The sequence below is a fragment of the Etheostoma spectabile genome, chromosome 3 (assembly GCF_008692095.1).
Source record: "Etheostoma spectabile isolate EspeVRDwgs_2016 chromosome 3, UIUC_Espe_1.0, whole genome shotgun sequence".
In the NCBI taxonomy this organism is placed as follows: domain Eukaryota; kingdom Metazoa; phylum Chordata; class Actinopteri; order Perciformes; family Percidae; genus Etheostoma; species Etheostoma spectabile.
This window is the reverse complement of record NC_045735.1, coordinates 16,992,995-17,018,904: the sequence shown is the minus strand read 5'-3', so window position 1 is coordinate 17,018,904 and position 25,910 is coordinate 16,992,995. Positions and strand designations below refer to the sequence as shown.

The following is a 25,910-nucleotide window of genomic DNA, read 5'->3' as shown; positions in this document are numbered from 1 at the left end:
CTTAACTACTCTGAAAACAAGACTTTCTTCTAGTTTGATACATTTTTCTGACAGTACGAAATTACTCATTTAAAAAAAATGAAATTACCTACAGAATTTGACATTGTTAAATTCAAGACAATTACCTACAACGCAGAGGCAGTAGACAGACTGTAATGACGTTTATTACTGAAAAATAGCCCCCTGTGTCCACCTGTTGATTGTATATCCCTCCCACTGGTAATATATTCAGTTCTGTTGCGCCCTGCTTTGCCTGGTTGGCAAAACTGCTAAATTTGCTGGTCACGTCGACTTGTGTTTGCCCCTGAAGATTCTGCTTGCATTTGTGCTTTTGTGCCCTATTTTAGGAAAATAGAGCTCCGTGGGTTTCCCCATCAAAGTCAAATCACGTTCTTAGTTTCTATGGTATTGTGTTGCTACTAAAGAATGGTGTCGCCCTGATATGCTGGTCTATTATGAACATATCAGTACACATAGTGGAACGTGGGCGAGGAGGATTTCACCCTTAGGAGGGAAAAGCCTGTGTGACATGATTGCAGTGGTGTTTTGGTACAAGATGGACAGATGTGCTGTTGGTGACTCTTCTCCTGTACCACACACACACACACACACACACACACCACACATGTCATCCCATTAGATCATGCTTTTACTTTTGGATTTTTATGCAATGTTATGTCATCGTTGTTATCCTTCTAGTCCTCTAGTTGCCCCTTGATGAACCCAGCTGATATGCAGAGGCAAACATCTGCTGCACTCTCCGTATTCCTCCCTTACTCTTCATAATCGCTCCATAAACAATAGAAAAATTACTGGAGCTGATGAATGCTCAATCTAAGTTTGTGCGTCAGGGTTGCATGTTTGCACAGCGGCACATCTTCTGAGAGACCTGCAAACATCAAAGAGAGGCGGCTGGGAAGAGCAGGAAGTGGGAGTGGAGAACAGATGACCAGGAGAAAGGTGGAAACGTGTGTGTGTTTTCAGAGAGGAGACTGTCAGTGGAAGGGGTCGCCACAGATCACAGGACGGTACAGAGGAGGATGAACGGGGGTTTTGGTGTGCCGGCTTTTTGTCTGAAGCCAGTCTGTCAAATCTGATGTGAGGAATAGCAAAGGAGTTTTAGCTACAGGTGGAGTGTGTTGCAAACTGGATCTGAGCAAAGGAGGACTCCTACTGGCTCCTTATTTTCTGCAGAGAGAATGGAGGAAATTTATTTAGGTCCCAAAACATTATCTGCTAATAAAGTACGATCCACTTTTTTTTATGGTTACGCTGAAAAATCGGCCGTGTTAACTGTCGCAACTCTCCTGGCGCGTAACGTCTACCACATTGGTGGCACCGTGGCTGTACCACAGAAATGCAGGCTAGCGCAAATTGGTAAGTGTGTGTTTGTGTGTGTGTGTTCTTGTTTAACCACATTTGTGGGGTGCAAAACCTGGGAATCCACTATACTTGTGGGGTCCGGACAGCTTTGTGGGGCCAAAATGCCGAACCCCACAACTTTAAAGGGCTGTTTGAGGGTTAAGACTTGGTTTTAGGATTAGGGTTAGAATTAGGTTCTGGTTAGGGTGGGGGTAAGGGTTAAGGTTAGGCATTTAGTTGTGATGGTTAAGGTTAGGATAAGGGGCTAGGGAATGCATTAAGTCAATGATGGGTCCCCACACAGATTGTGTGCACGCGTGGCCCCCATTGCATCTTCCACTTAAATTGATATATCTCGTGTAAAACCACCCGTCCTTATGTTTTTCTTACTGCAGGTTTTCTTTCACAGACTAAATATGTGTGGACAAACATATTGCTTATTAAACAAATTGCTTGCTGGTGCTATTTATAGCCCAATAAAAGAGCAGGAGCTTATGTTTATGTATCAGAATATCCCCGTGATGATCAAACTGCTCATTTTCTGCCACCATAACTTTGAACCTGTATAGCTTGTCTTAATGAGATGTTGCTCATTACATGCACGAGAAGATAAATCTTGTTGTGTTGATTACTGTGCATTTTACCGCTCATCTTAGCAATCATTATGTGCGAATGTCATTCAGTTTTTGTTCATAATCTGAATAAACTTCAGCACACAAAACAAACCTTCAGGTGATGAGAGCTAAGCCAACAATGAGATTTGATTTCATTCACAGTAGGACTGACTTGGATAGTTCGGGTGGTGGATCCTTATGTCACATGAATAGTGCATGAAGGATCAGGCAGATGCTGCTGAATATGAATTTTTGTAATTATGAATAATTTATGATTAACTTTTGGACTGGATCTTTGGTCCATTAGAGTCATCACCCTCTGACCAAATCTTAACAAGAGATCTCACGCAAAGCCAATCAAGAATTTATATATTATCTCTAACTGATAATAATTCATTTCATCATTCATTGGCCATTTATTAAATTAGATTAGATAATACTTTATTCATCCCACAGTGGGGAAATTCCCTTCTTACAGCAGCAGGATCTACAGTAAAAGCAAACCAACAGGCAACAGACAATGTGCAAGAAGTACTGAATGAATGTAAAGTGGCATTATATAAAAGGTATTGTAAAGTAAAGTGAGGTGGGCATGGTACAAAAAACATTGCAATGTAAGTGACGTGAAATTAAATTGAATAATATGTAATTAAATAATATAGCAAAACTAAGTAACCATAGTATAGATGATATTGAAAAAGTACTCGTAATGGAAAAATATAAATACAGATATACATAGAGCCTATTACATGGCTTGGTTTAATTCTACTGTAGAATGCGGTCTGTTATTTTCTTGATAACAGGCCGTTGCTAAGTATAACACACCGTTGCCATGGACGCAGTTCTGTTCACTCTAGAGGACCGCTGTCAATCAGTCTGGATCATTTATCAGCTGGGGCAAAAAGTGGGGAAACGGTCGTTTTCAGGTTTTATTTAGCGGGAATAAAACCAGCTGTTAAAATATATTACAGCTGTTACGTCCGTTCTATTTTACTTGTGCTCATTCAAAATACAATCAATACTTCTCTTTATAGTTATTGCTGTAAAGTCTATTTTAGATTTTAGGTTAGCCGAATTAGCCATTAGCCAAACTAACGTTAGCTTCCCGGTGGAACAGATCGTGCAGTGCTGTAAATCCTCGTACATCAGGATTATCATCTGCGCATGCATGAACATCTTGCACGTGCACAGGACCGGTCGTGCATGCAGCACAGATCGGGTACCAACAGCCTCCCAGTTGTCCAGGTTGATGGAGAAGACCTTAAGATCCCTCTTGATGTTTGCAGGGCGGCATTTGCCAGTTTGTCATATAATAACATTTTAGTGAGGCGAGTGTCACTCGTTTTTTTTTTTGAAGTACAACAGGGTTTCCTCGCAGTGGAAGGACCATGCACCAAATGGGGATGGCAAAAAGGAATATCTCATGTTGAGATTAAACATGACAGTTAAGATTGGAAATCTTGAATGAAAACTGCGGCGGATGCTGTGTTTTTTCCCTCTCCTGGCGTGAGGACAGGCTTTGTTCATCAGGGTATCACAGAGCCTTCTCTATCACCTTCCCCATTAACATACGTTTGAATTGCCTGGGCCTCTTTGGTAAGACAAAGCTTTGATCTGCTTTCTCCGCTCTGCGCTGACAGAGATGTTGATTTTTTTTTACACACGTGCATGCACATAGGGACAAACACACACCAGTGAATACACACCCACAGACCCGTTTAAAAGAGGGGAGCCAAAAAGTAGATGTCGCACAAAGAAAAATAAAAAGATGCTTCCCATATTTTTTTTATTCACCTACCTAGCTGAAAATGTGTATACAGTAATTATTGTAAATGTTAATCTTTTTTAATCCGTGTCTGTGAGGTTGCAAGGAGAGAACTGGCATACTGTGGCCGCAGGTAGCAAAGCATGAAGATTAATAACCTGCATACAAATGCCAGGTGGGGTTAAGTAGATACATAATAATTTTGTTTTAGATGTCCAACAAGATACAGGAATTGCAAGTTTGAATTAAACTCTAAATTTAAATCCTCACGCTCCGATGGTTTGAGCATTAAAGTGCCTGTATTATGAAAATAAAAAACTTTTCTGGGATTTGGGGTGTTCTGTGTCTCTGGAAGTGTGTGGAAGCAACAAACTTCCAAACCATCCACGCAGTTCAGAGGGAGATCCGGTTTCTGAATGTCCTCTGTCTTCAGTCTCCGGGTGAGCTGTCCAACATCTGCACGGCTTTCTACGTCACTAGAGACGAGGTGGCTAACCGTAGCATGCTAGCTTGGTCTCAATAGCAAAACACTGCTCCAACAGCCACTAGTTGACCAGAATCTCCAAAAGAACTACTTCCTGTCCCTGTTCTACTTCCTGTCCCTGTTCTGCAGGTATTCCACAAGTGTCCCTGGTCTAGAAGAAGTCTCCCAGCTAATCCTGCCTTGGACTGACCAAAGCTGGAGAAAGAGTTATCTAGCTGATGGGATCTCACCGAGCTACTGAGCATGTGCGGCTCCCAACAAAGATAGTGTAGAAGTGAGATGTCTCACTCTGGAGCAAAAACAGAGACCTAAACACACAGGGTGAAAACAGGATCTGCAGCAATGTGCAGTACAACAACAATATGGTGTTTTTTGAAATTGAAACCATGTAAACTTATTCTGGTACAACCTCAAAATACAATTATGAACCTGGATATGAGCATAATGCGGCACTTTAATGCTTGTACAAAAACGAGACAAGAGACGCGAGTGCAGATGTAAAGGGCTCTGATCCTTTGATTCAGCCATCACGGCTCTTTTAAAAGCCACTTCCATTAGTTCTCATCTTTGATTACGAGGCAGCTCCCCTCTCCTGGGCAGATATTAAACCGGCATCCTCCTCTCTTTGTGTCTCTTGCCTCTCAATCTTCAGCTCTAACTAGGTTTGAGGTTTGACTCTTCATGGTCCTTATCACTGCTGATGGAGAGTTAAGTGACTGGAGAGCGCCTGCAGAAATGTCAAGGAGTAATTTGGTTGGATAGACTACGGGGGTAGAAAAACCCCAAAGGCAGGGTATTATTCTTTTAAGTTGTGTTTCAAGACAAAATAACAGACGAACACATACTTGTACATGTTAGTCCTATTTCTGGAGAGTTGCCTTGTGTTGGCTGTTGAGCTGGATGAAAAAAAGACTTCTGTATTCCCTTTTAGCTTTTTATGGTGAAATGTATCTGACTGCCTCTCGGAGAAGCACTCTTACATATTTATACTCCAGGGGAATTGCAGGAGAATGGGCATGTACCCTCTAGTGATGACAAATAGTGTTTCTTTCCCTTTAGACCTGGTTTATGATGTTACATATCAAAGCACTGGAGAAGTGTTGCTGGAAACTTGTCTAGTCTGAGTCATGGATTTTGAGCCTGAAACGGTGTGAGATCAAATATCCCAGAAGGACATGCCTGCTCACTGGAGCGGAGACTGCAGATGCGATCAATACTACAGTAAACCCACATTTGACAGTGACCTCCATTAAATTCTGGCGCTAATGAAGCTGTGAATTTCAGAAGTGGCTTTGTGAAATAAATAATGCAAAATGGCCGATTTTCTCGTTTCTGAATAAATCATTTCCTGGAGTCTCTTTGTCTTCAGTGCCCCATTATTTTCTGCAGCTCTGAAAAGTTGTCTCAACACTTGCTGTACTTGCGTTATGAGCAGATAGGAGATTGTATTGATTCCTGATAAATTATCAACAAATCTGTTTGATAAATGAATTAAGGACAATTCAATTAGGAGAGACATGTTTGCAGATATGCAAATAAAGTTTATGTACAGCTCAATAAATGGCGATTAGACTCCCTCGCTATACAAATATTTTGTATATCTATATATAGGGGTAGAGAACCATCAGACCCCCCCGATGGAATCTAGACAACATAGACAAGGAGCCCAAAGACCAGACCAAAGGAGGTTCCGGACCGGTCAGCTGGGGAAGAGGACTGGAGGTGGAAGGGGGGGTGGAGGGTTGCACTCTTTGCCTACAACGAGAGCTGATAGCAAAGGGAGAAACTGATTTTTTTAAAGCAGGGTTGTGACTCTGTGATTGGCCCTTGAAATTTGTGTACAATTCTGATTGGTTTAGCAGGAAGGTGACCGCCTCCAACAGCTGATAGGAGTTAGGTAGAGCATTGATTAAGAGTGAGGTCTTCTTAAAAGGATTTACACTGAGATACACTTCAATCAGGAGAGACTAGTTGTAGATATGTGACAGTTATACACGCATGGTAAAATATACATTTATTAGGATAACGGCTGAATTGATTTCGGAGAGCATCGATTAAAAGCTAGGTCTTCCTGAAAGGATTTACGCTGAGTTACATAACTTAAATCTGGAGATTTTATGAATATATTTCCTTGACCATGAGCTGATCTGTCTATCCACTGGATACCCAGTCGAGACTTGTCTTGTCAAATGGAAGGCTGTTAGAGGATAGTTCCCGAGGTTGCTGTTTTACATACACATGGCTACTTGTTTCTCTTCCCACACACTCCATTGTGTTATCAAATGTGTGGCCATGAGTGCATTCATGATGCATTTGTCATGCACCGTGGGAGAAAACACACAGGTTTCAGGGCTATGTGTTTATGCTTGTGTGTGTCTTCTGTCCCTGGAGATAACTCCAAGATCTATTTTTGTTATGTATATTTTGAAGATCAAAATTTGTGTCATTGCTAAGCCTATCCTTAGGACAGAGAGTCTGTTAACAAGTACTCTGCTCAGCGTGTGGTCTGTTAAATGTGCTTGAATATGTGCTTTCCATGAGAGATTTGACTTCACCTGTCTTTGAAGATAATCACCCCATGTCAAAAACACGCATTTTAATAGATTGTGTTTAAGTGCATGTGCTGTTGGGAGTCAAGATTGCAAATATCCTACAACTTTCAAACATTTTTGTAGTTTCTCGTTTTTTTATAAGGGCCAATAGAGTATTCCAGTTTGTATTTCAAACCCTGAAGACTTTAGGCTCCCTCGTCAGGCTTTTCACGCTTGTTTTCTAACATGGTTTTGATTTTATGCAGAAAATAAAATCTGTGATTATAATACATTTATACATGTAGTTGTAGGCTACATATTTACCTAACATGTTAACCAGGGATTTCTGAATAGTCGGTATCATCGGTGTGTGGTTGGATTGGTTCAGATTCTCTTTGGGAATGTGGTCTTTGCAAGAGAGTTTATTTTCTTTATCGATCTTAAACATTGTAAATGTACCATGGGAATCTTAATCTTACAGTTACACAATGTTATATTGGGTTTAAGATTGAAGTTTTGGTACATTATGGCACCAGTTAACGTTAAGGTGAAAGTGTGTCAAACTACGGTGTGCTGTTGCTTTTCATTCTCCCCGCTATCTTAAACTGCGTGTTGTAGAAGATTCATCACATTGATGAGTAGCAGTTTACCTTGACCTTGAGGGATTCAAATGCAAAGAAGTGTGTAATTCCTTGTAGTACTTTCCCACCTTTTCAGCAATTTCGGCTTGCAACCATTGAGTTTTCAACTCAATCTTAAACCTCCCTTGCTCATACAAATAGAATCTGTCCTTGAGTAGCACCCAACCAACTGAAGTGTCCTTAAGAACGCCCCCTTTACTCTTAGCAGCTCCAGAGGGGAGGCTGTAAAGCTGCAGCTCTATTGAGGCACTTTTTTGCTATTACTATGTTAGCTACAGTATATATTGGATGGTACTTTACACCATTGTTGTAGTACATTTTATCTATTGGGAATGGAAACAATTTGATTAGATAAAAAATGGATAGCAGTAGCTTTTATTAGACTCATCCATTTTAAATTGATTAAGTGTCCCTAATATTGTGTACGGTGGTATCAGATAGTTAACTCTTCAACTATATGTGTTATAATTCCTTCTATGCTATAAGTGTGTAATGATGCATGTAAACATATTGTAAACATTGCAAAATACATGAAAACACGTGCTACAGTACATTCACACATATGCTCAGCCAAACACAAAAACATACGCACGCATGCACGCGCACACACGCACACTCCACTAATGAGGACGGAGTCTCGCTGTCTCTCTGCTGTCATCCCCGTCTGTGTCCCTGCCACCAGCTTTCACAAAAAGTAAAAAGTTTTGTCTTTTATCCCTTCTCGATGCTGGACAGCAGGCAGCACTCAAACACAAAGTCCCTTTTCACATCATTTCAGTCCCTCTGTTCTGCTCTTCAGACTACTCCACTGTTATTTTCCTTCTTCTTCTGTTTGCCACAAGTGTCTCTACTCCTTTGCAGCGTCTACATGTATGCTAGAAATAGTTTTTTCTTTACTGACAGGTTAGCTGTCATCATCTTGTAATTTGAAAATGTGAAGCACCGTTTTGCGGTCAGCATGTGTCTGTGTTGAAGTTGATGGGGCCGAAATGTATAAATGTATAATTACAGCAGTATTTAGAAAAATTATGGTGCAATAGCAACTGGTCCCAACACCTTGCTACCTGTTTAAAGGGCGAAATTACCCAAACTACAAACTATGACATAGTTACTTATGCTATCTAGCCACGTAGATAGTATTGAATTAAATGCAACTATTCTGATATGTGTTTGTTTAAAGGGCAACATTTCATTTAAAAAACCAGTGTCCTGGTTAATCTGGATAATTCACAAACCTCCACTGGACAGCTTTAATTGTGACTAGTTTCTTCTGAAGATATTCAATTAAATTCAGTTTGATTTATAGCATCAAATCATAACAAGAGTTATCTCAAGACACTTTACAGATAGAGTACGTCCAGACCACTCTATAATTTACAAAGACCCAACAATTCTAGTAGTTCCCCCACAGATACAGTTCCAATGCAAACTGTTAGTAGTGCTGGTAGCAAGGATACTGATTCTTGAAATACTTGACATATTTCAATGCAAAGTAAATTGCATTCAACCTTGTACAGATGAAGAGACAGATATCTCAAAACCAATGCACTAAGTATGTTTTGTTTGTTTCATTTTTGTTAAATGTCATTTGGGTAAAACAATATTTGAAATCCTCACTACAGAATTATGTTTATTATCCTTTAATGGAGCCCAGTCGTAGCTTCCACCTGCCCCAGCATGTAGATTTCTTCTTCTTGACCAGCCTACAGGCCCTCTGTGAAACTTCGAACAGAGAGACACACATTAGCTCTGTCTCTCTCTATGAGATCTCTCTCTTTCTTCTTGCTCTCCGTTGCTTTCAGCAGCAAGTCGGTGGGAAACAGAAAAGCAGCCCTGTATGTTCACATAGTAGCATCTCTGTTGCAGTTTGGACTCTGACCCACATCAGCTGCTGGCTGCTCCGCTAATTGTGTGACAGTGTGACGCTTTGCCTTACTTCTTCCTGAGAAAATACAAGTAAAGCCAGACACCTGTTCCCTTTGTGTCCTAATAAAGTGCTCCATTGACCCCAGTGTTTGTGTGTTCTCTTCTGCAGTGGAGCGATGCATGGGTGTGATGCAGTCCGGGACACAGATGGTAAAGATAAAGGCAGGATCCAAAGGGCTTGTGAGGCTCTTCTACCTGGATGATCATCGCTCCTGCATTCGCTGGAAGCCCTCACGCAAGAGCGAGAAGGCCAAGAGTGAGTATGCATGGGTGCACACACTCACATACATAGTGTTGAGTTTGAAAAATGTGGGTCCAACCATAGACTGTATTAAATAGGGTTTAGCGAAATACTCTATGGAGTTGCTTCATAAGAATTGTAGGTTCCAGCATTTTTGGAGCCGGACTAAACCATTTAAACATCAACATAATTAAGAAATGTTTTTAATTTAATGAACCTGGCAAGTCACTTTAATGTTAATAATGAATTTATCAGTAAAATACAAAATACATTACAAAAATAACCATGTTAAATAATATCCACTCCCAACAGCTACAGCATTTTCATGGTTATGTTTAGGCACTGGCAGCACTTGGTTAAGAAGGTTCAGGAAAGATCCATGTCATGGTTTAATGCAGAAAAGGTCTGCACTGACTTGAAGCACCACACACAGTTTATCTATATGACATTTAACCATCATCTTTTCCAAATCATAACCAGCGCTCCCACTATCTAAACCTAACCAAACGCCTGGTTGGCTCACTGTCCATTTGTTGCCCTGTTGGACTTTGTTGTGGTAAACTGGAATTATTCTTTGAGTTTACACTACCGGTCAAAAATGTGGGGTCACTTACAAATTTCCATCCCATTCCATTATAGACAGAATACCAGCTGATCTGAGTGGGGGGGTGATCTTTAATGTAATATCTACATTGCCCATTATCAGCAACCATTCATCCAATGTTCCAAAAGCTCTTTCTGTTCACTAATTTGATATTATTTTTAAAAACTAACTAAGAAAAACACTGAAGAACCCTTTTGCGGTTATGTAAGTACATAATGTAATCTGAAAACTGCTGCCCTGGTTAAAAAAATTAAATTTCTAAGTGACCCCAAACTTTTGACCTGTAGTGTACATTAATGTAGTAATCCCATACTATTTTTTTAGCAGGTGTCAAAGTGCTTTGCAGATTGTCTCTATCTCTACCCTCCATTCCCCCCCAGAATGTCTGTTGAATCAGCCACACTGCTCTGGCTCGGAAGGGATTATTATTATATATTTCATAGCCCCCTCAAAGCATCACTGTCACTTTTCTACTTTACTGGTTTTATGTTTAAACCCACTGAAGCATACATCTGTCTATGGGCCTGTCATTACATGTGCAAATGTGTGTGTGTGTGTGTGTGTGTGTGTGTGTGTGTGTGTGTGTGTGGTGTGTGTGTGTGTGTGTGTGTTTTGTGTGTGTGTGTGTGTGTGTGTGTGTGTGTGAGCTGCATTAGAAAAGCCTCTTAGATCCTAAGATCCTAGTTAATAGAAACAAACAACAGCTGGCCTATTCTTTCTTCAAGTACATGAGTATTCTGTCCGAGCATGATCAAAATAATGCTGCTATATATTACGTCCATCTTGTGGAGGGCTGCATTGGTGGAATAATGTGGCAAAAAATGTAAAATGCATGTTTCCTTCAAACCCAGACCGAGGCACACTGCGTGACTATGCTTCTAGTCATATCAGAATTTTAGAGATGAGATTATGTAACGGGATGAGAGTGTAATGGAGAAATGGATAATTTTGGAATGGCTTGCGACAGTATTGTTGGGTGGGTAAGAAGGCAATTCATTCAATATAATAATCATATCATTAATTATTTAATCATTTAATCCAACATAACGCTGTTTCCCAAAACATTAAGGTTCGTTGTTCTGAGGAGAACACATTAGAGCACTGATGAGGGTTATTAATGAATTGATTTAATTGAATAAGACACACCTAAGAGACATACCCAGAGGAGAAAATAAGCGAGGTGAGAAGACGGGTAGAGCATCTGTGTGAATATGTAGAACAGGATGTAGTTCAGTGCAGGCTGTTTCTCTATCCTGACAAAGACACAGAATCAAAAATAGCTGAGTTTATACTCTAATCTCATTTGAACGTGAACACTCTGAAGCCTACAGGAACTGCTTTCTCTCTGTGTGTGTGTGTGTGTGTGTGTGTGTGTGTGTGTGTGTGTGTGTTGTGGTGTGTGTGTGTGTGTTGTGTGTGTGGTGTGTGTGTGTGTGTGTGTGTGTGTGTGTGTGTGTTTAAACATGATAGAGAAAAGAGAGCAACTCATGGTTATTTTTCAGAAAGCTACGTTAAGTTAAGTTCCGCTGTTATTTCATGTCATACTTGTCTAATTATTCAGCCTCCATCCTCCTGTCATCTGGATACTGGGTTGGGAATTGCCAAGCAATGAGTCACAGTATTAAAGGATAAGGCTTGTGTTATTCTGTTTTCTATTATCATCGAATCATAGGAAACAACCAAAACCAACATTTTTTTTAGTACGCCTCTCAATACTTTCCGACTTCCACACACTGTGTCTGTGGCTCTCAGCCCTAAGCTCATTCGTCCCAGTATATCTCGAAAAATGAGGTCACACATATATAGTTTACCTTTTTTGATAGACCCAATTATTTCCTAAAGCAACTGGGCACTGCAGTTTTTAGCAACAACAAGACCACATGCTGACTAATACTGAATGACTATTTTCAACTGTGCATTACATGTCATTAATATGACACTTTCATCCAAAGCAACTTACAATTTCTATATATATCAGAGGTCGCACGCCTCTGGAGCAACTAGGGGTTAAGTGCCTTGCTCAGGGACACATTGGTGGATGTATCGCAGCATCAAACCCAGGTCTCCCACACCAAAGGCATGTGTCATATCCACTCTGCTCTATGATTCACAGCAGCTGGACAGTGGATGTGGGCTTGAGTCAGAATAAACTACAGTACCCATTAGGGGTGTGAATCTTCACCGGTCTCTCGATTTGATTAGGATTATCCAATGCCAAGGATTCTAATCGGTTCGATATCACGATGCGTTGCCTCCTTAATATTATCATATATTGCTACACATGATTTTCATCAACAAAGCAGCATCAATCAGTGATATATGTACATATGAAATATATATATTTTATTGCATCTTCCCCTAAAAAAAAAACTTTTCCTGAATATAAAGTCTAAACACAACATGCAAAAGTTAAAAAAAAAAAAAAAAACTAAATAGTGACCAGAAAATCAATAAGTAACATCAGTAGGCAATAATTGATTATGGTTTGTCACTATGTTGATGCAAAATTGCAGTGCATCGATGCAATAATTCGTTTCAACACCCCTAGTAGGCACGTTCATGGAAATGAAGGAACCTGTCACCCGATGCGACGGTGTGGCTCATGGATGTGGTTTTAATAGTTTGTGGGACAATAAAGGAAGTGAATAGGATAATGTTGCTATTAGACTTTTATTATACACAAATTTCTCCAGCCTTATCTAACAATAATAGTCTTTTCTTTTCCATTTCCTCAGTCACCATTGATTCTCTGTACAAAGTGACCGAGGGCAGTCAATCGGACATCTTCCATCGGCATGCCGACGGCAGCTTCGACCCGGCCTGCTGTTTCACGGTCTACCACGGAAACCACATGGAGTCCCTCGATCTGGTGACGTCAAATGCAGAAGAAGCCAGAACCTGGATAACGGGCCTCCGCTACCTTATGGCCGGGATCAGTGACGAGGACTCGCTGGCCAAACGGCAGCGTACGCATGACCAATATCCTTTTAACAACTGATAACAATTTCATGTTTAGGTCATTTTGATTTCATCCACCTCTGGCCCAATGTTCTTGGTTGGTTTTCATTTATATGGGTCAAAGGTGAGCACCGGCTCTAAAAACAATAATATATCCAAATCACGCAGATGGATGTCATGCAGACATTAGACACACCTCATTTTCCTTAATGTGTGTGTGTGACGTGGCTGAAGCAGACGTTTGAGGAGGCGGATAAGAACGGAGACGGTTTTCTGAACATCGAAGAGATTTACCAACTCCTCCATAAGCTGAACGTCAATCTGCCGCGCCGGAAGGTCAAACAAATGTTTCAGGTCAGAATATGAAGCCATTTTATTGAATTTACTGCAAATGCTGGTCGATACGTTATCAGTAATAGTTCCTACAATTCAAAGATAAGGTAACATTGTGGCATACTAATGGAATGGAGATGTCTAAACAAGACTAGAACCATACACACATTACATCTTACAAATAGAAATTAATTACCAAAACATTTCTGATCATATGTAAGCCCTCTTATTAAATCAAAAAGAGGTTTGCTTTTAGTTAAACACATTACATTTCTTGTGTGTAAATATTTTAGATCACTGATGTCACATTACTGTTGCATTTTTTATTTTTTTCTGCATTTGTGTAATTCAAATAAATGTGTGAGAAATATTTCATATGTTCATTCGCGAGAAAGACACTTTTAGAGTGAAAAGATGAAGTGTGTGGAGACGGCGGTTTCAATTTTTTAAAAGAAAAGTCAAACCGAGTAATGTCAGAAATCCAAATACAGCGTCCACAGGCTTTTCCAGTGTTGCAGTCGGAAGTGTAGAGGCACGAGGCGGACGCTGAGGGTCTAACCAGATCCAAAATATAATCAATACCTGTAGGTAACTCAGCACTCAAAGGGCCGAGGAATGCTGGCAGGCAGAACGCAAACGGGGCTTCAAAGTTTAGCCAACAAGGCAATAAAGACAGTGTTGAGAAAAGCCTGTCTCAAAACCTTCCTTAATCCTTTTATCTTATATTGTGCCTACAATGCACATTCCTAAATAGATTTGTGTTTGTAGAGTGTGGGCAATAGGGGCCCAGCACCACATTTTTTGATTATGGGGCCCCTAACAGGTTTATATATATATATATATATATATATATATATATATATATATATATATATATATATATATATATATATATATATATATATATGGCATGCCGTTTAGGAATAATATATATATATATGAAGTTTATCCATCTGAATATATGGAATGAAAGTCTGAATATATGGAATGAACGTCTGAATATATGGAATGGAAGTCTGAATATATGGAATGAAGTCTGAATATATGGAATGAAAGTCTGAATATATGGAATGGAAGTCTGAATATATGGAATGAAGTCTGAATATATGGAATGAAAGTCTGAATATATTGAATGAAAGTCTGAATATATGGAATGAAGTCTGAATATATGGAATGAAGTCTGAATATATGGAATGAAAGTTGGAATACATTGACAGAAATGTCACCAAAGGGATACCTTTCTGAATTCACTGGATTTACAAAATGGCATCGGCTGAAATAGTCCAATACTTTGTTGAACTGCAGGGTTTTTTTGCAACAACTGGTCATACTCCAAACGACACAAACAGTTTGGAAATTAGATAGCGTCACCTTGAGGATCATATTTCCATTATTGCGACATTCTTAGTGCTTATAAGCAATCCTGTTCAACAAAACGTTGCCGAAAGAACATTATGCATCATTCTTGAAGGAATTTATGAGTCTCTTTGGGAGATGTCGGCAGAAGTAACACTTCAACTGGAAGCTAATGGTGTGGGCACTGGATACGGTTACCAGTATTTTGGCCCGTACATGCATTTGCCAGAGTGTTAATAATCTCTTCATTGCTCAAAATAGCTGACACTAGATTCCTAGCCGATTCACTCATAGCGTCCACATTTGTTACATCCTGATTAATCAGCCACAACACAAGATGGCGCCAGCGCCGTAATGACGTCAGCTTTCATTCCATATATTCAGACTTTCATTCCATATATTCAGACTTTCATTCCATATATTCAGACTTTCATTCCATATATTCAGACTTTCATTCCATATATTCAGACTTCATTCCATATATTCAGACTTTCATTCCATATATTCAGACTTTCATTCCATATATTCAGACTTCATTCCATATATTCAGACTTTCATTCCATATATTCAGACTTCATTCCATATATTCAGACTTTCATTCCATATATTCAGACTTTCATTCCATATATTCAGACTTCATTCCATATATTCAGACTTTCATTCCATATATTCAGACTTTCATTCCATATATTCAGACTTCCATTCCATATATTCAGACTTTCATTCCATATATTCAGACTTTCATTCCATATATTCAGACTTCAATTCCATATATTCAGACTTCAATTCCATATATTCAGACTTCATTCCATATATTCAGACTTTCATTCCATATATTCAGATGGATAAACTTCATATATATATATTATTTCCTAAACGGCATGCCATAATATATATATATATATATATATATATATATATATATATATATATATATATAATGTAAATCTTTTATTAAAGTTCTAAACTGAACCACTTACCACAAGAATTAAAAACGGTCTGTATGTATGTATTTTCGTTGCATTTGATAAAACTACCTGAGCCTCCTCTTCTCCACCCCCAACAGTTTAGATTTCAAAAGTGTTTCTATCTCTTCGTAATGGGCAAAACTGTAATTTCCCTCTGTGAAACACTTCACTCTTTGGGCTTAGATTAGATGGAAAAAATGAATTGGATTATCCCTTTCCATTTAAGCGTTGGCAGGAAACGGCACCGCAAACCAGAACAGCTTGCGCGGTTGCTTAAAATACCACGATGCCGTGTGTTTTCTGTCCATGCATGTCTAATGAAGTCCATCGCAGGAAATTTTCCTGCTGCTTTTTTAAAGAACCTTTCTGTGATCGTGCCCCCGATGCACACAGCGAGCTCATTACGGGAGTGTGATGGAGGCATTAGCTGGTATTATTAGATTGTGGAGCCGTTGGGCCCCCGTGCGATCCAGGTAATATGAGACGCCGGGTCCCGGCGAGCAGGCAGAGCGAGGTGGAGGGAGAGGACGAGCTGCCGTCTGTGCTGTGTGTGTGTGTCCTCGGGCTACGTGTAGTGAGATATGAGGTTTTGAAAGAAAACAATGGTTGAACAGGGTAATTTCGTTGCTCCATAAAGACTGGTACAGTGTGAATTGGTGTTTGTATCAGTGTGGAGGAGAGAAAAATGACAAGAGATGAAGAACAAAAAAAAAAAAAGAAAGAGGCACAGCTGTTCCCCCGCGGATACATTCACAACTGACAAGTGTGAACTAAATGTAGACTGTGCATTGACCAATTGCCAATCTATTGGCAGGGCTTGTAATTACGTATCATCATTTTAGAGTAATTATTGGTTGTTGGCCATATATCATAGCCATTGCATTTCACTCCCATCCGCTCAGTCTTGGGGTTAGGGTTAGATGTGTTCATGTTAGCTGATTTTTATGGAGGCCAGTCATTGTTTTGTCTTAACCATTCAGCAGTGAGTGAAGTCCGACAGACACGGAAGCTGCTGTTGCTTGCAATATTTCACATCTATCAAATTTTATTATTTATTTAAGAATGGTTATTTAGACTTTCCATTTTTTTTGGTGCTATTTTTCATTAAAGTAGAAAGGTAGCTTGCTGCCTACTTAAAGCAACAACAAATTAGTCGTTTGTACCTTTTAAAATAATGTTTCCAAAATGACTCATAACAGGGTGAACGGCACTATGCAGGTTTGCCACATCGAGTAGCGGCTCTGTAGCCTGGAGATCCAGACCCAAATCCTAAAGATTAAGGGTCTGGCCTTGAGTAATGAGAGTCGGCCATCTCGAGGTGCGGCACCAAGCGTGCATTTGAAAATCTCACTGCACGCAATTGGATAACACTCTGACCAATCACAACAACACACAGGGTGACGTATCCAGAGCCCAGTACGCTTTCTACCAGTGGAGCTAACTGGTAGATTAGACTGTCATCTGTTTAGCTCACCTCTGGCCCCGCCTATATCAGATACACCAATGTGATTGGTGCAGCTCACCTCTGGCCCCGCCCATATCAGATACACCGATGTGATTGGTGCAGCTTACAGTTTACAAGCTTTTGTAACTTCTGCAGTGTACCAGACTGTTGTAACTGTTCTATTATTTGCTTTTACCCACTTAGTCATTATAGATAGATAGATAGATAGATAGATAGATAGATAGATAGATAGATAGATAGATAGATAGATAGATAGATAGATAGTTATTGATCCCAAAAAATAAATAATAATATATAAACATAAATGAGATACTAGTAAAAAATATACATACATACAGTATACATGAAATAATAATAATAATAATAGGAATAAAGTATAACAACAAATAAAATATATCCAGGATGGGAAAACAAAATGTGCAACTGCTTAAATAATATGCTAAAAGTATGCTAAAATGTAAATGAACCAATTGTGCAGGTTGCCCTAAAAGTCTCATTATATCCACACTACTGATCATTTTTTTATCAAAAATCTCATTGTGTAAATATTTTGTGAAAGCACCAATAGTCAACACTACAATATTGTTATTTGGTCAAAAATATCATGACGTATGTAGCCCTATGTGGAACGAGATCATAGCAATATGTCATTGATGCCACATCACTTCCTCAATCTCACAGGAAGCAGACACGGACGATCAGCAGGGCACGCTGACATACGAGGAGTTCTCCGTCTTCTACAAGATGATGTCTCTGAGACGGGACCTTTTCCTGCTGATGATGGCGTACAGCGACAGGAAGGATCACCTGACAGCAGAGGAGCTGGCCAACTTCCTGCAGAATGAGCAGAAGGTGAGAAGTCCAGCCGGTCTCTTGGTTAGAGCGAATCAAATTCTCAGCCAGTTAGATTAAACCCAACACATTTTTAAACGACTTCCTCTCTAATCTCGCTCTGCTGTCTCCACAGCGCTGTGTCAGCGCTGGTCTGGCTACACCGCATATCTGTTCTGGGATAGGGGGAAAAAACGCTTTGGCTTTTTTATATATATCGTTAAACCAATTACAACCATCCTGGGCAGTACTAAGAATGATAGATAGCGAGAGGGGAGGGCTATTCCAGATGTCAGGCTTTATCCCAGTTATGCACATCCGTCGAGCGAGACTTGTTTCCCCCCAATAAGCCGTTTCAATTTATTCAGATCCAGCCACACAAAAGAGATTAAGATCCTGTTCCCCTTAGTCTAACATGTAATTCCCTTTGTCTCAGCTGTCTGCCCAGAGGAATCTGCTCCACTAAATCTATCACACCTAAAATTGGTTTGTCTCATGGGAGCCCCTTTCTTATTCTTTGTACTTTTCTTTGCTCTTCCTTTTTTTTCTTTGTGTTTCTGACACACTCTTTTCTCTGTTACACTGCAACGGTGTCATTTTTCATCATGCTGTATTTACCGCCTTCAGCCTGCGATACACATCCTTAATGCAATTGTCGGACTTGTTTGACATGGCTGAAAATTAAAAGCAGCACAAGTGTGTTTTTAAAAGATAAGACATCATTCTGAGCATTTAAACTGAAATTGAGTCATTGTTATTTACTACATGAATTACTACACTAAAGAGTCTAAACAAGGTCTCTACATTTTTGTCTCTACAGATGGCCAGTGTGACTCCAGAGTATGTAGCAGAAATCATTGACAAGTTTGAAATGTGCAGCGAGAACAAACAAAGAGGCGTCATAGGAATTGAAGGTAACTTACTCCCGTTTCCTGTCTTCTATTTTTACTTTTTCTCTTCTTTTTTCATCTTTCCCCCTTGTATCCGTCAACCATCAGTTTGCAGTCATCTATTACTTTGTTACATCCTCTCAAAACCGATCCAAAGTCAGGTATTGATAAAGTTTATGCCATTATGGAGTTGTGGGTGTGTGTGTGTGTGTGTGTGGGGGGAGGATGGGTGGGTGTTAGGTAGAGAAGGGGCCCCCCCACTTTCCGCCCCTGGACTGATTTGACGTCACGGCTGATGTGATCTAATGGGAAGATGGTCCCTAGTTATATGTCTGCAGCCAGATTTTGTCACAACTGAGCAAGATGCAGTCATGAAACTACACAGGTGTTTAGTAGTTAGGGGCGGCGGGTGGTGTGTGTGTGGGGGGGGGGGGGGGGGGGGGGGGGGGGTGGGTGGGGGGGGGGGGGGGGGGGGGGGAGGGGGTAGGAAGTATGTTTGGGCCCCCCCACTTTATGCCCCCGGGGGCTGGGAAAAATGGGGCTCTAGTTTATTATAAGACGTTTCCAGTTCACAAAATGAGGGGTTTTTACCCACACCAACCCGTAAATACTGAATAAATGGTTAATGGGGAGTAAAAACTTTTAGACATATTTCTTCCCGGTTTTTGGGGAATAAAATTAGCCCAAAAACAATAAAAATTAAAAAAACTTTTTAAAAAATTTTTGGGTATCTGTTTCAGGGGAATATTTTCGGGGGTTTTTTTTGGGGCCCTATGAAATAATATTAGGGGCCCGTAAAAAAATTAAAAAGGACAATCACTTTGTAAAACCCCAAAGATCTTTTGGGTTTGACCAAAAAATAATAAAGGGAAAATTCTTTTAAATGAAATTGAAAATTTTAAGGGGTTTTCGAATAATCATCAACCCCTTTCATTTTTAAACAAATATACCAAACAATTGACATTTCCAAAAACCACGTTTTTAAATTTTAGTTTGTGAATTTTAACCCCCCATAATAAAAATTTGAAAAACCCGGCACTGTAGGGGCCCCGACTCCCCCGATTTAACAAAAAAAACCAAAAAAAAACAATGTTAAAAAGGCCCCTGAGGGACCCGGGGAGGGGAATCTACGCCCGAGATAAAAATGGGGATTGGGAGGGTTTTTAATCAATATCTCGGGAAAAAAAACAGTTCCCAAAAAAAAGGAGCAATGGGTCCTAGGGTCTGGTAAAAAAAAAAAATAGCCTCCCGGGTCTACCCCCCACATACATGTTCACCCAGGAAATGAGACTAACCGGTGGCTAAAGGGGCCGGGGACTTTTTAAAAAAAAAAGACTAACAGATCCCAAAAATAATCCCAAAAAAAACCTAAGATGAACAAAAAGATGTAGCGGGATGATTCAAAAAATGAAAAAATTGAAAAATAAATGAAAATATTAATTTAACAAAAAAATTTAAAAAGCCCCCCAAAAATGAACCCGAATTTGCTAAAAAGAAAAAAAAAAACCAATGACCATGAATGTTTGAGGTTTTGTCTTTGGCCCAAATTTCTTGTCTTTAGTGTGATTTTAAAGGGAAAAACCCCGGATTGAAAAGGGGGGGCCTAAGGGAGAAGATGGATTGGGGGAAACGGAGCGGAGTGAGAAAAAATTTGGGAAGTCAGAATGGGGGGCGGCGGGAGAGAGAAAATGAGGTTTTGAAAAGAAAAAAAGGGGGAAGGGGAGTACAGGGAGAGGAGTGGAGGGGGGAGGGAGGAAGGGTGGACAATCGGTTGGAGCCCTGAAGGGGAAAGACAGACCAGCCCGGCCCGAGTGTGTTTTTAAACCCCTTTTTGCAAGAGTGACGGGAATGACAATTGTGTTTAAAAGTCCTTTCACACGCTGCTTTTTGGAAGCCTTTTTTAAGGGCCTTTGTGGGGCCCCTAATACGTATTGAAAATCCTTTTTTTTTAGGGCCTTAGGGTCCCCTAAAACTGTTTTCGAAGTTTTCTTTTTATAGACCCTTAGTGGTCCCCTAATAAAGTATTGAGTTCTTTTACAAGAAACCCTTTGGGTCCCCCAATTTTGTATCCGAAGGGTTTTTTTATATAGACCTTGTGGTCCCCCAATAGATCTGAAATCTCTTTTTCTAGACCTTAGTGGGCCCCTAATAATGTATTGAAGTCCTTTATTAGACCTTGTGGCCCCCAAAAATGGATCGGAAATCTCTTTTTTATAGGGCCTTATGGTCCCCCAATACGTATCTGAAGTCTTTTTTTATATAGACCTTAGTGGGCCCCTAAAAAACGTTTTCTGAAGTTCTTTTATAGACCTTTTGTGGCCCCTTTTACTGGGATTGGGCTCGGTTTAAACCCATACCTTTTAGCCCCATGGGGACCAAAGGCCGGCTGGGGGAAATCATATTTAAAGTTAGAAAAACCCTTTTAAAAAAAGTGAAAAAGGGCATTTCCATGGGGCATTTAAAAAACTTTTTCCCGGTGATAAGCTGGAATTACAGTGTTTCATTTTCATACAAATGCCTTTTAAAAAAGGATTTAGCCATGCTTTTAAACCCTGAAAGAGATTGTGGTTCATTTGATCGAACTTTCCATACCAAAATATTTCCCAAAATTTTGCGGGCAAGGTTTTTTTTATTTTTCTCCGCAGTTACTTTTTTCCCCATTAAAACCCCCTCTGCTTCCTTTCCTTGGGGGCCCCTTTGTCTTAGTGGTGACTTTTCAAAAGCCCCCTTTGGTTTTTAATTTTTCATTCTTTATCCCCCTCTTGGAGGGAAAAGGGGGTTTTTTTCCCTCCGTTTCTTTAATGCTGTACCCAAAAAATTGTGGTTTGGGGAAAATAATTCAAAAAGAATGGTTTCAAACCTCACCACTTTTTGTTTGAAACCACAGCCCCCTTGGTTTAAAAGGCTTGGCTTATTTGTGGGGATTTTCCCGGGGGATAACCAAAAAAAGAAAAAAAGATTCCGGACCCTGGGGGGGTTGGGGGGGGGTGTTTTGAATGTGTACGAACATGATTGGATATGGGAGTTTGGGAAAAAAAAAACTTTTTGTTTTAACGGTTTTTCACTTTTCTTTTAGGCATTGGAAACTAAAATTTTAAAAGAGGGTGTAGGGGAGGATGACCAAAAAACGGGATGACAAGCCCCTGTAGTCCACGTCTACAGCCATTTGTGTGGGTCTGTGTGTACTTGAGCTAAATGCTAATGTCAGCATTCTATCATGCTCGCAATGACAATGCTAACTCATAGTTACTGCTACAGCAGCAATCAACTTATGTAGCCACATAACAGTACTGTGGTAGACCAAAAATAAGACATACAACAAAGGATATGTAAATGTTGCACATGTCTTGTGAGATAAGATATATAAATACGGAGGAAAGGAAATCATGAGAACCATAAAACCACTATACATAATGCGTACAAATAAATGCAAGAGTCTTTTTGCCTAAGAACTATAAATAAGTAAGGATTGGCCTGTTTCTTGTTAAGTATTGTTATATGTTATATATGTTGGGGGTGAAAGAAACCTGGAAGTTGTTTTTACCTTTGCTGGCTCTGGAAAGTCTAATGTTAAAGAGGTATAATGTTTCCTGTTTACCAGTTTAGCATAGCTTGTTAGCATGTTAACATTTTACAATTACCACTAAACATAAAGTGCAACTGAGGCCAATTGTCATTGGTTTGGCAAATATGTTGGTCAATATACTACAATTTAATGTATCCCATGGGGATATATGGGGAAACACAGATATCTGTATCTAATTTGATGGCATTGGGACATTTCACTCAAATCCACAAATGTCAACTGCATGGTGGGGTTAGAGCAAAAGTCAGGAGATCACCAAAGTCAGCAGGATACATCCTCCGTGGAGCATGCATGATTGTACAAATTTCACAGTGATCCATCCAATGTCTCAGTCTGGACCGAAGTGGTGCACTGACAACAGGACAACCGACAGACAGCATTGCCCTCCACATTACTGCCAGCATGGCTAAAAACAAATTATGCCTGAGCCCATTTCATGTTTTCATCCATTCAATATCCAAAGCGATAAATCATAATCGAAACTAAGCAGAATTCTTTAACAGTGTCCGGTTTGATTTCAAGTTATTTTTTCTAAACATTTGTATTATTCTTCAGGTTTTACAAGCTTCATGCGCAGTCCAGCGTGTGATATTTTCAACCCTTTGCACCACGAGGTGAATCAAGACATGGAGCAGCCTCTGTGTAACTACTTCATCGCCTCCTCTCATAACACATACCTGACTGGAGACCAGCTCCTCTCCCACTCCAAGACCGACATGTATGCCTGGGTGCTGCAGTCCGGCTGCCGCTGTGTAGAAGGTAAGGATGGATGGATGGATGGATGGATGGATGGATGTATGATGGTTGGATAGATGGTTGGATGGATGGATGATGGATTGATAGATGGATAGATGATGGATTGATAGATGGTTGGATGATGGATTGATAGATGGTTGGATGGATGGTTGGATGGTTGAATGATGGATGGATGGTTGGATGATGGTTGGGGAATGGATGGATGGATGGATGGTTGAATGGATGATGGATGGATGGATGGATGGTTGAATGGATGATGGATGGATGGATGGATGGATGATGGATTGATAGATGGTTGGATGGTTAGATGATGGATGGATAGATGGTTGGATGGATGGATGATGGATTGATAGATGGTTGGATGGTTGGATTGTTAGATGATGGATGGTTGGATGGATGGTTGGATGGATGGATGGATGGCTGGATGGCCGTCTGTCCGTCCGTTCAGTGGGGTAAATTCCTTTTCATGCACATGCCAATATACAGTATATGGACAAACACATAAAAATATAACATAAAGATAGGTAAAGATTGATAATGCCATGAATGGATTTGTATCTTTTCCAAGTAAACAAGTTGCCTTAGTCTGTACAAAGCCTCACATACTGTAAATGCATAGGTACATGAATACATCATACATCTATATTAAAATATGGACGCCATGCGAAGCTATAATCTGACTGCGTATGTCTTTTCCACAGAAGACATTTTGACATGTCCCAGTGTGAAAAGCAAAGTATACATAATAACATTAAGCGTGGCTGTATTGGTTTCAGTTCCTGCCATCATGGTATTGTGCATCACTCTCCCACTGCCACTGCCTACAGGGACCCTTCAGAACAGAGCTATCAGTAATGTTACTGGTAACACCTGTGCTTCTCCTACTATGACATGTCAAAATGTGTGCTGTGCAAAAAGCCATTTAAATTGGACAAGCTGTCTTATAATTCCAAAAAACTCAGTTTCACTCTATATCAAATGGTGTCACTATGTTTGGCTAAATGTGTAATAGAAATAATCCCTGTTAGGGATGTTTATGGATACAGTTTGGAACCTTTTTTGTTAATGTTTTTAAATTTAAACCCAACACCTGTTTTTGCTGTGTTTATGATTGGGAAGACAATTTGCAGATGTAGCGACAACACTGAAAAATAGCACACTGTTGCACATGCTATTGCTTGAACATTACTTTCATCCATGCTATGTTGTGTCCCACAATAATTTCCCACCAGTGTGTGTTAAGAGAATGTGAAACAGCTGAGAGATCAAGTACATTTAAAATCGACTGTCTTGGCTATATTCAAAGCTGAGCACGGAGAAGAGACAGAAAACTGAGAACAGTAACATGATGCAGTGTGTTATTCATGCATGGTTTCTTGTGTTTTTCCCTGCAGTGGACTGTTGGGACGGTCCTGAAGGAGAGCCGATGGTCCAACACGGCTACACTCTGACCTCCAAGATACCGTTCAAGTCTGTCATAGAGACCATCAATAAATATGCCTTCATAAATAACCAGTGAGTCAAAGCTCCCTACACTCTGTGTGTGTGTGGTGTGTGGTGTGTGTGTGTGTGTGTGTGTGTGTGTGTGTGTGTGTGTGTGTTGTGTGTGTGTGTGTGTGTGTGTGTGTGTGTGTACACTTTCCTTATCCCATAGGTATTGTACTAGGAGAAAATGGCTCTTAATGCCAAATCAAAAATGCCATTTTACTTATGTCTCTATCGGTTTACTCAGTCATATATATCTGACTCAAATGTTCAAATATCATGTCAGTAGAGCAAATATTGATCTTTGCTTCAATATAAACAGGACAACATGTTTGCATGTGCTAACACACAGATTGTACTATTGATTGTACTTTGCATAATGTCCTCCTCGGTTTAGGTGAGTTGCTTTATCGACCACTTTGGAATGAAATATTAGAGCATCACCTTGCTGCAGAACTACAGTTTTCCTCCTAAAACCAATCTAGCACTTCTCGCACTGCTATGATACAATATCTATGAATGTGATAGGTTTCCCCACAGGGTGTAAGGAGAAAGATGCAACATTTAGACAGCCAGGATTGGGTTTTTCAGAGAACACTATGATTCCTGGCAGTAATTAGCACCTATTACTCAACCATCTGCTTAGCGGCGTTTCCTCTGGCTCCCTGAGGAGCCACTGTTTGTCTCTGCTGGGTCCAACAATACCCAAACAAAGTGGTGAATGATGCAGCATCCTGCTGCCACATTGGCTCGCTTTGGCACCTATTGCAGCTACTTATGAGTACAGCGCCTGTGTTATAAAAGTATTTGTGCAAGTCAGAGGTAGAGACAGTGTTGGAGAAGATTCAATTTAAGTTGAAATGTAAGTATATCTGTTGATAAGTTGATTTAATTCATTTCCGTCGGCAAAACATTTTCTCCAGATGGTTACTTTGTATTCCTCTGTAAATTAAACTGAAGTCCATGGTTAATGTGGTCTCCTAATATAAAACATTCACACCTGCTAATTCCAAAATATTTTTATATTCTCATAAACTCCCACCATATTAATTAGTAATTTATAATAATTCTGAAGAACAGATGAATAAATTAATCACCCTGTGCTTTAGCTTGT

General features: G+C 39.9%; 1 protein-coding gene across 7 annotated transcripts in view; it reads left to right on the top strand.

Moving 5' to 3' along the window:
- Positions 1-25,910, top strand: part of plch1 (phospholipase C, eta 1) — a 66,726-nt gene that overhangs the window by 18,297 nt on the left and 22,519 nt on the right. For 2 of the 7 annotated variants that reach the window (XM_032512271.1, XM_032512270.1), the window contains exons 1-8: positions 983-1,377; positions 9,433-9,579; positions 12,904-13,147; positions 13,351-13,480; positions 17,930-18,100; positions 18,900-18,993; positions 23,111-23,314; positions 24,706-24,826. In XM_032512271.1, coding sequence (XP_032368162.1) covers positions 1,200-1,377; positions 9,433-9,579; positions 12,904-13,147; positions 13,351-13,480; positions 17,930-18,100; positions 18,900-18,993; positions 23,111-23,314; positions 24,706-24,826 — 1,289 coding nt within the window. In that variant the 5' untranslated portion in view covers positions 983-1,199. Of the gene's footprint in view, positions 1-848; positions 961-982; positions 1,378-9,432; positions 9,580-12,903; positions 13,148-13,350; positions 13,481-17,929; positions 18,101-18,899; positions 18,994-23,110; positions 23,315-24,705; positions 24,827-25,910 lie in introns of those variants that run through there. The other 5 variants (XM_032512265.1, XM_032512264.1, XM_032512266.1 and 2 more) reach the window with 3 other exon arrangements.